Source organism: Engystomops pustulosus, chromosome 1, assembly GCF_040894005.1.
Source record: "Engystomops pustulosus chromosome 1, aEngPut4.maternal, whole genome shotgun sequence".
NCBI classification, from domain to species: domain Eukaryota; kingdom Metazoa; phylum Chordata; class Amphibia; order Anura; family Leptodactylidae; genus Engystomops; species Engystomops pustulosus.
Genome location: NC_092411.1, coordinates 132,406,586 through 132,422,015, shown reverse-complemented (window position 1 = coordinate 132,422,015; position 15,430 = coordinate 132,406,586). Strand labels below are relative to the sequence as shown.

General features: G+C 39.1%; 1 protein-coding gene across 4 annotated transcripts in view; it reads right to left on the bottom strand.

Annotated features, from left to right (window-relative positions):
• The window catches only part of MLLT3 (MLLT3 super elongation complex subunit), a 183,043-nt gene that overhangs the window by 71,368 nt on the left and 96,245 nt on the right, over positions 1-15,430 (bottom strand). For all 4 annotated transcript variants that reach the window (XM_072153852.1, XM_072153826.1, XM_072153843.1 and 1 more), the window contains one exon: positions 4,690-4,772. In XM_072153852.1, the coding sequence (XP_072009953.1) occupies positions 4,690-4,772 (83 nt within the window). The remainder of the gene's footprint in view (positions 1-4,689; positions 4,773-15,430) is intronic.

Genomic DNA, 15,430 nt, shown 5'->3' with positions numbered 1-15,430 from the left:
CTAGTCTATAGTGTTATCTTCAGAGTCTTAAGATGGCCAAATATATTAGACAGATATAAGCAGAATCAAAAAATTTGGGGATTATTTAATGTGTATGCAGGATTCAAAACTATTCCTGATAGCAAATGACTTTGTAATACCACCCAGGACTATGAGATCTTTATGTTAGGGCTTTATCTACACCACAAGATTCATGCTACAGTTGAAATTTATTCAGTTATAAAAGAAGTGTAAAATTCTTGTGTAAGTAAATAATATGTTCAAATTATGGAAAAAACAGTATATTACTATTCTTTTCATGTCAATCTATTAGTAATAAGTTAACACAATATGAAAGATGATGAAAACACTAATCACCATTTTGTCACTTATCTGAAGCCTAATTTAGCTCCATTTGATTATACAAACATTATTGTGTTAAACGAGTTGAAATTTTCATCTAAAAATAAAAAGATCAATTTTCTACATTTTAAAGCTGACTCAATAATCCTTTCAATAAAATAGAGCTGACAACCCTAAGCACTCCATACTGATTATAGAGAAGTTCATCTCAAGATACAAGACAGAAATAGTTATGAAAATACAAACTGTGGCAACTATGACCTATTTTAAAACATTTTTTTTAAAATGTAGTCCAAATTGGAATAACCATTCCAAAAAGTGACAAATTTGGTCTCTGGGTAAATGCACAAGGTCTGGAAAGTGCTAATTTTTGTGCACCAAATGCAGTGTAAAACAGTACAATAAAGTTATTGGCGATTTTTTTTTTACAACTGTAGAATTTGGTTGAAGATCAGAAACTACTACTTTCTTGCATGGGGGTCTGCCAGTTCCAAATAACCCCACAATTATAAGTAGTATTGTGTAAGGAACTCCCCCCCCCCCCCCCTTTAAAGCCCTGCATCCGCAAGTCAGTTTGGTCTGAAAAACTCGCTCTGTGCGACATTTACCAAGCGGAACCTAGAATAACTGAGCTAACATGATGAGTTCAGTACATTGTTTTTATGTTTGGTCCACAAAATCCAGTAGGTGCTGGGAGCGAGTTTGTAGGGCCAAAGTTACTTTTAGGTTAAAGGACATCTACCACCAGGATGAAGGATTGTAAACCAAGCACGCTTACATGCTAGTGGTGCCCCTCAGGTAGGAGCCACTCTTCTTTTAGCTTTTTATGCCCTTGTTTTTACAAAAATGCAAACAAGGCAAAAGATATTAATGGAGACCAGAGCCCCAAAGGCTCATTTATATAATTTTTAAAGCCTTATTTTCTTTAAAACAAGGATTAAGAAGGCACCCACCAGCATGTCAGAGTGCTTGGTTTACAATCAATCATTGATAAAGGAGTTTTAGCAAGGTGCTTGAAGTGAACAGGCTGCAAGCATTTTTAGAACTAATGCTTCCATAAATTAAGCTTATAAATGTAGCAAATGAGTACGGTCTGTAGCTATACCAACAATACGTAATAGTAAAGTCGTTAGATATTTATGCTACTAATATATGAAGTAGGAGGGGATGTTTTTGCTAGCTTGGATGCTGCTTAGACTATGAAAAATATGAATGCTGAATGCTTTTTCCACCTTTAAATGTAAACAAGAACAAAAATACAAGCGGTCCCAAACTGAAGAACACTCTACTTACAAATACATTTCTGGATGCATATTATGTTCTGTGGTTTACCCCAGGCTGCATTTAGCAACTATAGGAGTTATTAACCCCTTAACGCCAAAGCCACTTTTCACCTCCCTGACACGGCCCATTTTTTTCAAATCTGACATGTGTCAGTGGTTAGAACTTCGGAACGCTATAACATATCCAAGTGATTTTGAAATTGTTTTCGTGACACTTAGTATTACAAGAGGGTGATAGTGGAAACAAGAAGCGCTCATAGGGTAATATTGTAAGGTAGTGTATCTCTTATATAATTGAGTAGTTTGCTCACCTGGTCGGGTTGTGCTTGGTAGGGCACAACTCCAGTGATAGTGTGCAATAAACAAGGTCAGTGGCTGCCGGTGCTTCGATATGGTCTCCAGTCACAGGGGACTAGGCTGTTTGGAGTCTAAGGGTCAGGTTGGGGAAGATAGAAGCGAATGGCGCACAAACGGACCGGATGTGGGATTTCTCCAAAAAGGGTTTATTAGAAGATATAAAAAGGGTCACAAAACATCACAACGCGTTTCGGGGAATAAAGATCCCCTTTTTCAAGTGAAAGAAACTTCAGTCTCCGGATGCTAATGAAGCATGTGTCCGGAGTGTCCGGACACACGCTTCATTAGCATCCGCTTCTCGTTCAGGAGCCGGTGCCAGAAGCATGACGTTATAATACACAAAATGCAGGAACCCACCTCCCGCAATGCAGTACTATTAAAGGGTCTCTGTTACAATTTGGGTTGTCTTGGAAACAAGTATTAACAATTAAGCTTCATTACAGAGGCAAAAAAATAACAGCTCTGAAGTTATAATGGAATTACCAAATTATCATACATGGTCCTCTCTTTAATAACAAACAGAATTATATTTGTCCTTTTAGTTCCAAAGTTATGGCACTTTCTTTTCTAAATGTGTTTGACAAAAATCTTTCTCAACATCTTTCTGTATCTGCCCTGAAGAGGAGTCTAATGAGCTCTGCCTATAAATATACCTTTTGCTCTCTTATTCTCTCATTCATTAAATTTTGTAGCAAATCCAGTGAGATTCCGACAAGTAAATCCACTGAACAATGCATTATACATGTAATAAGTAGTAGAAATTAGAAGTAAGACATTTACATGCAGTGTATAGCTGGTGTTGCGTGAGCACTAAAGGTTAATAGCTTCTCTGCACTGTGCAGAAAGTGTAGAGTACAAGATGGGGGAAGGGGTGCAGCATGAGGTGAAGAGAGAGACAGAGAAAGTTATGTAAAATCAAAGACTGAGATGGATGGACTGATAGGGAACAGGGGAGATCTTGTACCTCACTATTCTGTGTAGGAGACATCTGTATCCACAGCACTGAACACACTCAGCTCTGCTATACACACACACACACCGAGCAGGGTCACAGTTCATATAAGTAATCAGAAAAGCCAGGAGACGACCTAGTGCAAGAGCCAATCAGCATAAACATGCAACCCCCAATATTGATATGTTATTTTTTTCAAAATAAGACCAGTCTAACTTATTCCTTATATCAAAGTATAGGAATATAAGGAATTTTAACAAAATTTATTTGTATTGAATTATTAAAAAAAAAAAAGACCCACTTTAGTTCAATTTGGAACATTTTCACTTTCCATTGTGTTCAGCGGATTTACTTTCACTGTAGTTTTTATTTCTTATTTATTTGAAGGAAATCTACCACTACCACTTGGAAAACAACTGTCTGTGAGACTGGTTGATACAACCTGGGAGTTGCTTTACTGTCTGTTCACAGAGGAGCAGCTGGCTGCACGACAGGGAGGACGAGTGTGCATGCATTCGGGTGACGTCACCAGCTCTCGAAACTGCGTAATGGGAGGGAATTAATGGATTACACAGCAGGAGGAATGCATTATTAGCAGCAGAGAGAATGATGTGCCAGGAGCATCTATGCCTAATTAGCACAATTTAAAAATCCTTTTTTCTGAAATGACAAGGTTTTATGGCTAATCAAGAAAAGATCCTGCATCAGAGTGCAAATAGCAACAAGAAAGTATGCATCCTTTAAATGGTTTTCAAAATGGTAGATTTCAGTTCACTACAGAACAATTGACCAGTCCTGTATAATATATTCATGGGCTATCCCAATATGATCAAAGATGGTGTTGGACACGTGACCCCAAACTTTCTGCCAGCAATTAGGACAACTAAAGTGGACTAATTTAAGATCTCTATTTTGAACGTGGATGCCTTTTTTCAAGGCGATGTTGCCAAGTTGTTAATTAAGAAAGTAATACTAACATTGTATACGGTAAATAAAAAACTACATAGATTATTGAATAAAAAAAACTGCTCAACAGCTGCAGGGGCCCGGCTGTATGCGACAGCTGGGCTCTGCGGTAAAAGCTGACATCGTGGCACCTATAGGACTGTTGTGTGCGCCTCCTATGATCGTCACACCCTGCGCCGGTTTCGAAGGTGATCAAATGATCATATAATAAAAATAAATTTTTAAAAAAGCGTAAATCGCCACACAATCTGCACATGTATGGCATCGCTGCATCAGTAACAACCCATATAATAAAATAAAATTATTACTGTACGGTGAACCCATAATAAAAAAATAAAATAAAAAACACAACGAAAACTTGTATTTTTGCGCATCCAACCTACCAAAAAAAAAAAAAAAAGCAATAAAAAAAGGGATTGAAATGTCATATTTACACCACAATGATTCCAATAATAAGTACAACTCATTCTGCAAAAAGCCCTAATAAAATTCAATTAACAAGAAAATCAATATGTTACGACACTTAGAAGATGGCTATGCAAAAGTAAGTGATTCCATCAGATCCTAGCCACCAGAGCTGCTTGATGTATCCAGTGGAGCAAAGGGATGGGGGAACATTAAGCCCTTGCATAAGTTGCGACAGCATTTCATAATTCCCCCCCCCCCCCCCAACTCATGTTTAGTTTCTATATGACCAAGGTTTCCTTTAACCTTACAAATATTCGATTCAAAACATTAATAAAATGCAAATATTTGTCATGAATAATAAAGTTTGAGAGAAAAACATACCTTATTTTTAAAATAGACTTCTATTGGCAAAATGAAACCAGCATAACCAGATTCTTCTACTTTGTATGGCGGATCTTTACACACTGCAACGCAAAAGTAAAAAAACATAAGAAATAATATAGTATTCTGGTTGTGCAGTTCTGGATTTAGTGTCAAAAACCAGTATTCTCCGGTTAATATTTCTCAAGCCACATGTGGATATTGGATAACTAAATGGTACTCAGTGAAGTCCACGTGGTGACTGTGTATCCTTCTACATGTAAAGTTTTATTTTGTTACTGCAAGTCCAAACAATCATGAGGATCAGTAGATGTTACTTTAGCAAGACTGAGGAAGTGAGATGTAGCTGATCCTTCTGTCACATTGTACCAAATATCACTTTACTTCATATGGATTACAATCCCTATTTTGTAATTAATTCCGTATGGAACGTTAAAAGGGGTATTCTCAATTCAGTAATGTTATTGTTTCCATGATGAAAAATTATACATTTTTCCAATTAATTCAGTATCAATTCCACGTGGTGTTCTAGATCTCTGCTTGCTGTCATTCTATAGAAAGCTTCTATGTTGAATTCCGTCGGACAGAAATCTGACCATGGTCACATAGGTGCACGGCTCGTTAGTATCAAACAGTAATCAGAGCTCTGTGTTATATAACGAGCCGTGCACCTGTGTACACATGGTCAGATTTCTGACCACTGGAAGTAAACATAGAAGCTTTCCATAGGAGGACAGCAAGCAGAGATCTAGAAATATGTGATGAATAGATACAAAAAGTATATTGGAAAATTGAATATTTTTTTTTTTATTATACAAACAATAGCATTTCTTTGCTGAAATGGGAATACCCCTTTAAATGAAACTTCTTTAAGTGACTGTAAACCAAATAAATTCTTCTGGAACAAATTTATTAACCTTAATCAAATCGGTTATCCTATAGGTTACTTACTAGTGTGTTGGGAACTCTAAAGAGTTCTACGTGTTCATGTTAGTAATGGTAAGGTGTGTTTACTATGAGGAGAAAGGCTCAAGGAACAAATACGGTACCATTCATAAGAAATATACTTTATAAAACTTTCCAAAAAAAATGTTTCAATAAATGGAAGACAACTATGAAATCGAAAAAGCAGTTCAACTCAACAGAGTACAATGCAAACCTGGTGAATATGATTTTACAAAATCTCAATTAAGATGGACAAAATTGTTTAAAGAGAACCTGACATTTAAATTAACCGATCCAAAATAAATGCTTCACTAAAAACTATGATTTAAAAAATTGCCAAACTCATATGCAAGTCACCTGACATTTGACCATGTGATGTCATCTAAGCTCTTGTTTCATTGGTTCACAGTGAGAGATTCCCTTTAAATTGCACTAGTAACAAAATAACTTCATGGCAAATTTTGAAATGCTGGACTTGAACACGCAAAATGCTACATCAGAATGTCACCCCTGCTTATTCAAGTTTCCAAGTATTAATGCTTTGTCTTTGTACTGTGAGAAATATCATACTACCAATTACAACATATTAAAACAAGATTCATTTTTAAATTTGGCCTCTGGGACTGAGTTATATTCCATATTATCCAACTGTATCTTAATTCACACCCCAAACAAATTGCCTTGAACCAATGGCGACCCCATAGGCAATGTCCCACCAAAAAGTACAGGCCCGCCAAAAGCATTTGGCAGGTCTGTTCTGTCAAGAAAATAATCAATGGTACATATGTCTCCAAGATCATTGATTATAAAGGCGACACAGCAAAGAAATCTGATACAGGCAGCAATGGGCTGTAATCTTTCCACATAAGCAGGGACAGAAGGGAATGTGTGGAATCAGTGTCAGGTCATTTTATTAATGGCCAAATTGACAGGTGCACTATATTGCATAGAATGGTGGTGGTGTACTCAAATTCACGAGGGAAGTCTTGCAGAGAAGTGTTGGGTGCTCTATATAAATTATTGGGAGAGACACTGTATAGTTGGGCGGAGCTTTATATAAATTCATTAAGGGGAGATGTGTATATATATTTTTATCAGCTATACAATGTTATTGGAGAAGGGAGGAGAGCAGAGTAGACTTGTGCATGTGTGAAATAGATATTATAATTTGTTAAAGTGCATTAAAGTTAGTACCATATGTGGTTATTGATTTTTATTGTACAAAGCCTTTAAAAATAGTTAACACAGCCGAATGTGCTTTCATGAAAGGGATTTTCCTGGTTCAGAATATTAATGACCTACTAATATGATAGATCATTAATAGCATATTTGAAACCCAGGATACAAGACATTCAACCAACTGTATGGCACTAGAGGTTGCTGGGAATCAGCTTATTCTGATGGGATCTGAAAGTTCGATGGCCAGCAACTTTATATTGAAGACCTATCCAAATAGCACTGGTTAACAACTTTAAGGCCCATTAGACTGCTCAAGATACAGACTACCTGGATGGAGTTGAGGCCAACGCTTCACTTCCATTCCAATAACCATATTCTAAGTTTGAAACAAAACCTGAAAGGAAAGGAAAGTACCGTATATTCCGGAGTATAAGACGACCTGGTGTATAAGACGACCCCCCTACTTTCCTGTTTAAAATATAGAGTTTAAAATATATTCGCCGTATAAGACTACCCCTTTTCCAACGCATACAAAACACCGGTAAAAATTAAAAAAAAACAGATTTGAATTTAACATGGTCCTTTTTTAAATTTAAATTCTTATGACATGCAGGTATATAGCAGGAAAACTGTCGCTCTTAAACATAAGGCATACAACAACAACATCACCATTACAGCACAGCACCCAGTAGTATACAGCACAGCCCCCAGTAGTATACAGCACAGCCCCCAGTAGTATATAAAAAAAATAAATAAACTTATATACTCACCCTCCGGTGGCCCCGCTCTGCTGCGCTGCTCCCCCGATGTCCGTGCGGCTCGTCCTCAGTGTTCCGCGCCGTTTTCTTTCTTCTGCTGGGCGCCGCCATTGATCTTCCCCGGCAGGCGCCTAGTATGACGCGCCGCTGCTGACGTCATACTAGGCGCCGCCCCGGGGAAAAACATGGCGGCGCCCGGCAGAAGAAAGAAGACGGCGCGGAAGACTGAAGACGAGCCGCGCAGACATCGGGGCCACCGGAGGGCGAGTATGCGCCCATGCGCCGCTATCTTTTTGAGGCTGCCGGCAGCTTTGCCGGCAGCCATCGCTGTGAAAACACCCGCGATCGGTGCTAGCAATATGCAATATGCAGCAAAGACTTACCGACTATGGAGAGGGCTCAGCGCGACCCGACCGCCGCAGTGAATACACGGCGGGCGGTCAGAATTACCGGCGTATAAGACGACCCCAGAAAAGACAGAAGATTTTTCTGTCTTCAAAAGTAGTCTTATACGCCGGAATATACGGTAGACTTTCACTATTTAAAAAAAAAAACCTGGTTGACTTATACTAGCTCTCATTTATTCCTATCCATCTGGTTTGAGTTGCAGTTTTGTTACATTATATGCTATTTAACAAAGAAAACCTTAGGTTTTCTATAGCATATTCTTAAGGTTCACAGTGTGAAGCAGGTACAAGGTCTGCAGCAGTAAAATTTATTTGATAATAACAAGTGTTTCAAGTGTTTGCCCAACACACATGGTACAAGACAAAGTTTAGCTTAAACTAAAATATTCAAAAAAGTGATAGAGTTTCTGTAAAAAGAAAGATGGTTACCCAAACATACAAGGAAAAAAATAAAATGAAAGCCAACTTCCCTTCTAAAATGAAGTGAACTCTCTTTATAGCTTCACATTGACAAGAAGGGGTCATATTACCTGGAACAAAGCATGGCTGTATTTTATACAGCAGAGTCTTATCACACTAAGCCTTTGTTTTATTCAACAGAGACTGAGGTGCTGGCAAGCTTCCCAAAATGTAGCAGAAAGACCTGGTTTATATACAATAGTATTTATGGGTTTTAGAAAGATTACCACTATCTGATAAGAGGCATGCTATGTGAACATGTCTGGAAGTGGGGCTGCTCAGACACATTCATAATGAAAAGTCATGCAGTCCTTATCAGATCATCAGGAAGACCACAAGCCATTAGTACAAGCAGCTCCTCAACGCTTTCAAGTGTTATTACTTTATGCTCCCTGCATAGTGCATCAGAGGACAAATGTGTGAGGTCTAAAAGTCTGTATACAAAGTATGCCCACCCCAATCAAACTATAAACAGAAAGAAACTAATTTCGATGCAGTTTTTGACAAGAAAACCTAGGGTGGATAAAAATAGAATAGAAAGAGAGAGAGGGGTGTAGTACTTACTCTCCTTTTCTGATCTATACCAGGTGTTATTGCCTTAAGTGCATAAAAATCTGGATAGTTGCTGTGTGAGATCTCTTCCCTATGAGTAAGAGCTGTAGACATTTTACATAGTCAAAACTGATGACTGATTTCCTTTAATAAGTAAAAATTTGGAAAGTCGCACTCTGTAGAAGCCAATTAAGAAGGGAATCTAATTTTAGATATAAGGTTATATGCCTGTAATGTCAGTAGTATATTTGAATGAATGAAAGCGTATCTTACTGACATTATTTTGCCATTTTGAAATCCCCTTTTCATAAAACCCTGCAAACTCAAACTACTGAAATGAAAATTAACCAATTGTGGATAAAGAAATAGATGATGCTATTCCAACTTATTTTTCATTACAGTGCCTTGCGAAAGTATTGAGCCCCCTTGAACTGTTCTACCATTTGCTACATTTAAGGCTTCAAATTGTAATTTTTTGGTGAAGAATTAACAAGTGGGACCCAATTTATTGTATAGCTTAGACCTTTGTAAAAATAATAAACTAAAAAGTGGGACGTTCAATATTCTTCGGCCCCTCTACTTTCAGTGCAGCAAACTGACTCCAGAAGTTCAGTGGAGATCTCTGAATGATCCAATATGGTCCTAAATGACTGATGACAACTATAATCCATCTGTGTGTAATCAAGTCTCTGTATAAATCCACCTGCTCTGTGATAGTCTCAGTGTTCTGCATCATGAAGACCAAGGAACACATTAGGCAGGTCTCTGAAGTTTAAAGAGGTCCTGTCACCCAGAAATACCCAGCAGCTCCTTGTGCCAAAACAAACGCAGCAGTGTTACAATGTTAGCGTTATCGGAAACCTCATGCGGCAGTCACCGCCCCTAATTATGCCCCCTCATGAATACGCCGGACCACTTTGAGAGCGGTGTGGCGTTTCTACTGTACAGTGCAGCGGTGTTTGTTAGCGCTATCTGAGGTTTCCAATAACGCTAACATTGTAACACTGCCGCGTTTGTTTTAGCACTTGGAGCTGCTTACTTTAGTATGCAGCTCCTAGTGCCATTTTTCAGAGTGACAGGTCCTCTTTAAAGCGGAATTTGGATACAAAAAGATTCTGAAAACTTTAAACAAGGAACACTGTGCAAGCGATCATATTGAAATGGAAGGCATATCAGACCACTGCAAATCTACCAAGATCCGGCCGTCCCCCTAAACTTTCATCTCAGGGAGAAAACTTGTTGGAGCCTGCAAAAAAACCTGAGAATCTTCCAACAAGCCAACGATCCCAAACAAAAAGTCCAGAACTGAAACAATTGTGGAAAGAGCCGAAAACTGCTGTTCACAAATTCTCTCCATCCAACCTCACTAAACTCGAGCTGTTTTCTAAGGAAGAATGGGCAAGAATTTCTCTTCATGTGCAAAACTGATAATATAATATTGCACGCCCCACTTTTACAAAAGTTTAAAAATATCCAATAAATTTTGTTCCACTTCACAATTTTTTCCCACATGTAATTCTGATTCTTCACCGAAAAATTACAAATTTTATATCTTGTTTAAAACCTGAAATATGGCAAAAGGTAGAAAAGTTCGAGGCAAATACTTTTGCAAGATACTGTAGTTCTCTTTTTCTATTTTTGGGCTCTTCAATTTCACCTTCAATGTACACATTCTAAACTTTCTAAAGTTATAAACATTTTAAAGTTAACATGAAATATAATAGTTTTATTATGCCTATCACTGCTGTATACCATTGAAACATGAGAATCTTTAACATGTGCGCTTATTGTCCAAAAATATATAATAACAATTGAAAAGATTGCAGGGTTGTGTAAACCAGGGCTATAGAGATGAAAGGGTAGGTTTATCAGAAGTGTCTGAGAGCAAAAAAGTGTTGCTCATGGCAACCAATCAATGTAAACAAAGGAAAAACACAACCACATAAATTAACATACTGCAGATTTATTCACAAAAAAAGAATTTGCCTACATATTCTATATGAAGATATTCTGGAGATAATCACTTTGCTGCTACTATGGATGTTGCGGAATTATTGAATAATCCACATACAACATACACATCCCAATGTTTCCAGAATGATGTCTTAAGCTTGAAAATGAAAAATAAATGAGAATTTTAACTTTGGGCTTGAAGAAATGATCAAAGGGATTTTTTCACATAATTTTCCCTAGATAATAGAAGCCATCATTACATCTAATTGAATCATCTTATGTTACCTTTTGATGTAATAGGTGCTAGTGGTCTCACTTTTCACCTTTGCACTTGCTAGGTCATACAAATGAACAGCTAGAGATTACATCACTTAAAGGAAACACACAGTGATTCAACTTCTTCAAGTACAAGAATGTCGTCAGAGCAACCTGCTACAACCACTGTAGTTAAGTACTGCAACGGTCTAAGGATTATTTCAGATTATTTTGTTTTCCGTTTGCAATAAATGTGTCAGGATAAAAACTGAAGCATGAAAAAACCTATTGAAAATAATGGTTCAGTCAGGTATCAGTGAAAAATCACTGTAGCCAGGAAGAGAAGACCAATCTATGTGTGTCCATAAGTCAAACGGGTTCAGTAAGTTCAGTAGGAGTTAGTGTAATGGAGGTCACGGCGGTTTTCTAATAAACTTTGAATTAAGTTTTTTTAAACATTTAAAAAACGTAGTTTGTCATCGATAAATGAAATCTCTAATCATTCACTTCCAGAGGCTGTGCAGTGCTACTGACAAGAAGCCGATATATTGTTTTATCAACTCTAAACAATCCACTGAGCGCTAGCGGTCTAGACTACAATCTTGTATATGTTGTTAGTCTTATACATTAAAGCAAACGATCAAATGTTAAGATTTATGCTACGAGCACGGAAAGTTTTCAGAGGATAGCCTAGAGCAAATAAAATAAAATTCACTGGTTAAATAACAACAAAAAAACCTTGTACTTTCCAATGGCATTTAATGGAGGACAACTTTTGTTTGCAGAAGGATTATTGATACAACAATTTTCAGGTACCAGTATTTACCTACACCACCTGTTATGTTTTGCAAGTTGTATGCCCACACATGCCACCCATACCTTTTTTATTTACAAGCTGCTCCTTCCATGCAAAAACTTCACTTGATAAATATGCAGACTAAGCTTAAAGGGGACCTGTCACCAAGGTTTTAAAAAATACAGGTAGTGGCATGTTCCTATAGAGCCCTAGTAACTATCTGAGACCCTTATTTTAGCTAAAAACAGTTTCCCTCAGATCCCCATAAAAACAGAGTTATAATCTTGCCTGGTATCTACGCATCTCTGCAGCGAGTTGAGGAGCGTGGCCTAACGTCACGTGACCAGGATGACAACACAGTTCCTTAAGATACTTAACATTAGCAAACTGTACCCCATGTACGTATCTGACCACATAAAACAATCACAGCAGCCTGCATGGACTTCTACTCCTCTCCATGCAGGCTGCTGTGATTTCATGAGATATATGCATGGTGTACAGTTTTCTACTGCTAAAGGACCTTCGATGATATCACCCTGGTCACATGACTTTACACCTGAATACAGTGATAGGATGGATAGGAGCTGCTCGATTCAGCCCGAGGAGGCTACGCCCACCTCTACTCGCTTTAGCCGTGCTTAGATACCAGATAAAACTATAAAGTAGAATATACGTGAATCTCAGTGGAACAATTTTTAGCTAAAATAACGATGTTAGTTACTAGGGCTCTATGGGAACCTGTCTTTACCTGTATGCCAACAGGTTCCTTTAAATGCTTTGAGGACATGTTAGCAGCTCCACAGGGCTCCAACTCCAGATCTCCCTGGACCCAGGAGTGAAAGGGTAGGATGAGGTGGTTGAAATGTAGTGGGGGCATTATTACTGCTGTGCAACCAAAACCCTAAGGGTCATCACTTAGGCCGGTGTTCTAATGATGGCTGTCGACAAGCAGCTCCACAACAGATGCACTGGAAGTGCAGTAATAGTTATTGGTCAACCCTTTTAATACAATTTAATATATTTTGAACTAAACTGTGGAGTAATAGTTTAAAGCTAATGTATCTATGAAAAGCAATATGTACACAACCAAACACAATGGGGCAGTTATCAAAAGTAGGTAAAGGATTGGGGCTTCTCAACGGATATCATTCCATCCAATAGGGTTCAAAAAACATGTGCTCACGGATAATTGTATCAGCAACAAACAAAAACAAGTTACAAAGTGTCCAGAGCACCAGTTTAAGGTACAACCAATTATAGTTGCAAATAAAATACACAGAATATGTTTTTCAATAAAATACAGTTTTATTAAAATATTAATGTATGCATATACACTCACCGGCCACTTTATTAGGTACACCTGTCCAACTGCTCGTTAACACTTAATTTCCAATCAGCCAATCACATGGCGGCAACTCAGTGCATTTAAGCATGTAGACATGGTCAAGACAATCTCCTGCAGTTCAAACCGAGCATCAGTATGGGGAAGAAAGGTGATTTGAGTGCCTTTGAACGTGGCATGGTTGTTGGTGCCAGAAGGGCTGGTCTGAGTATTTCAGAAACTGTTGATCTACTGGGATTTTCATGCACAACCATCTCTAGGGTTTACAGAGAATGGTCTGAAAAAGAAAAAACATCCAGTGAGCGGCAGTTCTGTGGGCGGAAATGCCTTGTTGATGCCAGAGGTCAGAGGAGAAGGGCCGGCTAGTTCGAGCTGATAGAAAGGCAACAGTGACTCCAATCGCCACCCGTTACAACCAAGGTAGGCAGAAGAGCATCTCTGAACGCACAGTACGTCGAACTTTGAGGCAGATGGGCTACAGCAGCAGAAGACCACACCGGGTGCCACTCCTTTCAGCTAAGAACAGGAAACTGAGGCTACAATTTGCACAAGCTCATCGAAATTGGACAGTAGAAGATTGGAAAAATGTTGCCTGGTCTGATGAGTCTCGCTGCGACATTCAGATGGTAGGGTCAGAATTTGGCGTCAACAACATGAAAGCATGGATCTATCCTGCCTTGTATCAACGGTTCAGGCTGGTGGTGGTGGTGTCATGGTGTGGGGAATATTTTCTTGGCACTCTTTGGGCCCCTTGGTACCAATTGAGCATCGTTGCAATGCCACAGCCTACCTGAGTATTGTTGCTGACCATGTCCATCCCTTTATGACCACAATGTACCCAACATCTGATGGCTACTTTCAGCAGGATAATGCGCCATGTCATAAAGCTGGAATCATCTCAGACTGGTTTCTTGAACATGACAATGAGTTCACTGTACTCAAATGGCCTCCACAGTCACCAGATCTCAATCCAATAGAGCATCTTTGGGATGTGGTGGAACGGGAGATTCGCATCATGGATGTGCAGCCGACAAATCTGCGGCAACTGTGTGATGCCATCATGTCAATATGGACCAAAATCTCTGAGGAATGCTTCCAGCACCTTGTTGAATCTATGCCACGAAGAATTGAGGCAGTTCTGAAGGCAAAAGGGGGTCCAACCCGTTACTAGCATGGTGTACCTAATAAAGTGGCTGGTTCAAGCACCATCATTTTTATTTATTAAATTATTTTATGTTGTTCCCTTATAAAGAATGGCTGGATCATTATACAATCTCCTTTACTTCTGAATGCAAGCTCTTGCGAGCAGGGCCCTTACTCCTATTGTTCCATATACCGTATATACTCGAGTATAAGCCGACCCGAGTATAAGCCGAGACCCCTAATTTTACCACCAAAAACTGGGAAAAACTACTGACTCAAGTATAAGCCGAGGGTGGGAAATGCATTGGTCAAACCCCCCCCAGTAGTATACAGCCTGCCAGCCCCCAGTAGTATACAGCAGCCCCCTAGTAGTATACAGCAGCCCCCTAGTAGTATACAGCAAACCCCTAGTAGTATACAGCAAACCCCTATTAGTATACAGCAGCCCCCTAGTAGTATACAGCAGCCCCCTAGTAGTATACTACAGCAAGCCCCTAGTAGTATACTACAGCAAGCCCCTAGTAGTATACTACAGCAAGCCCCTAGTAGTATACTACAGCAAGCCCCTAGTAGTATACTACAGCAAGCCCCTAGTAGTATACTACAGCAAGCCCCTAGTAGTATACTACAGCAAGCCCCTAGTAGTATACAGCAGCCCCCTAGTAGTATACAGCAGCCCCCTAGTAGTATACAGCAGCCCCCTAGTAGTATACAGCAGCCCCCTAGTAGTATACAGCAGCCCCCTAGTAGTATACAGCAGCCCCCTAGTAGTATACAGCAGCCCCCTAGTAGTATACAGCAGCCCCCTAGTAGTATACAGCAGAGCCCTAGTAGTATACAGCAGAGCCCTAGTAGTATACAGCAGAGCCCTAGTAGTATACAGCAACCCCCTAGTAGTATACAGCAAGCCCCTAGTAGTTTACAGCCAGCCTGCCCCACGGCCCTTAAAAAC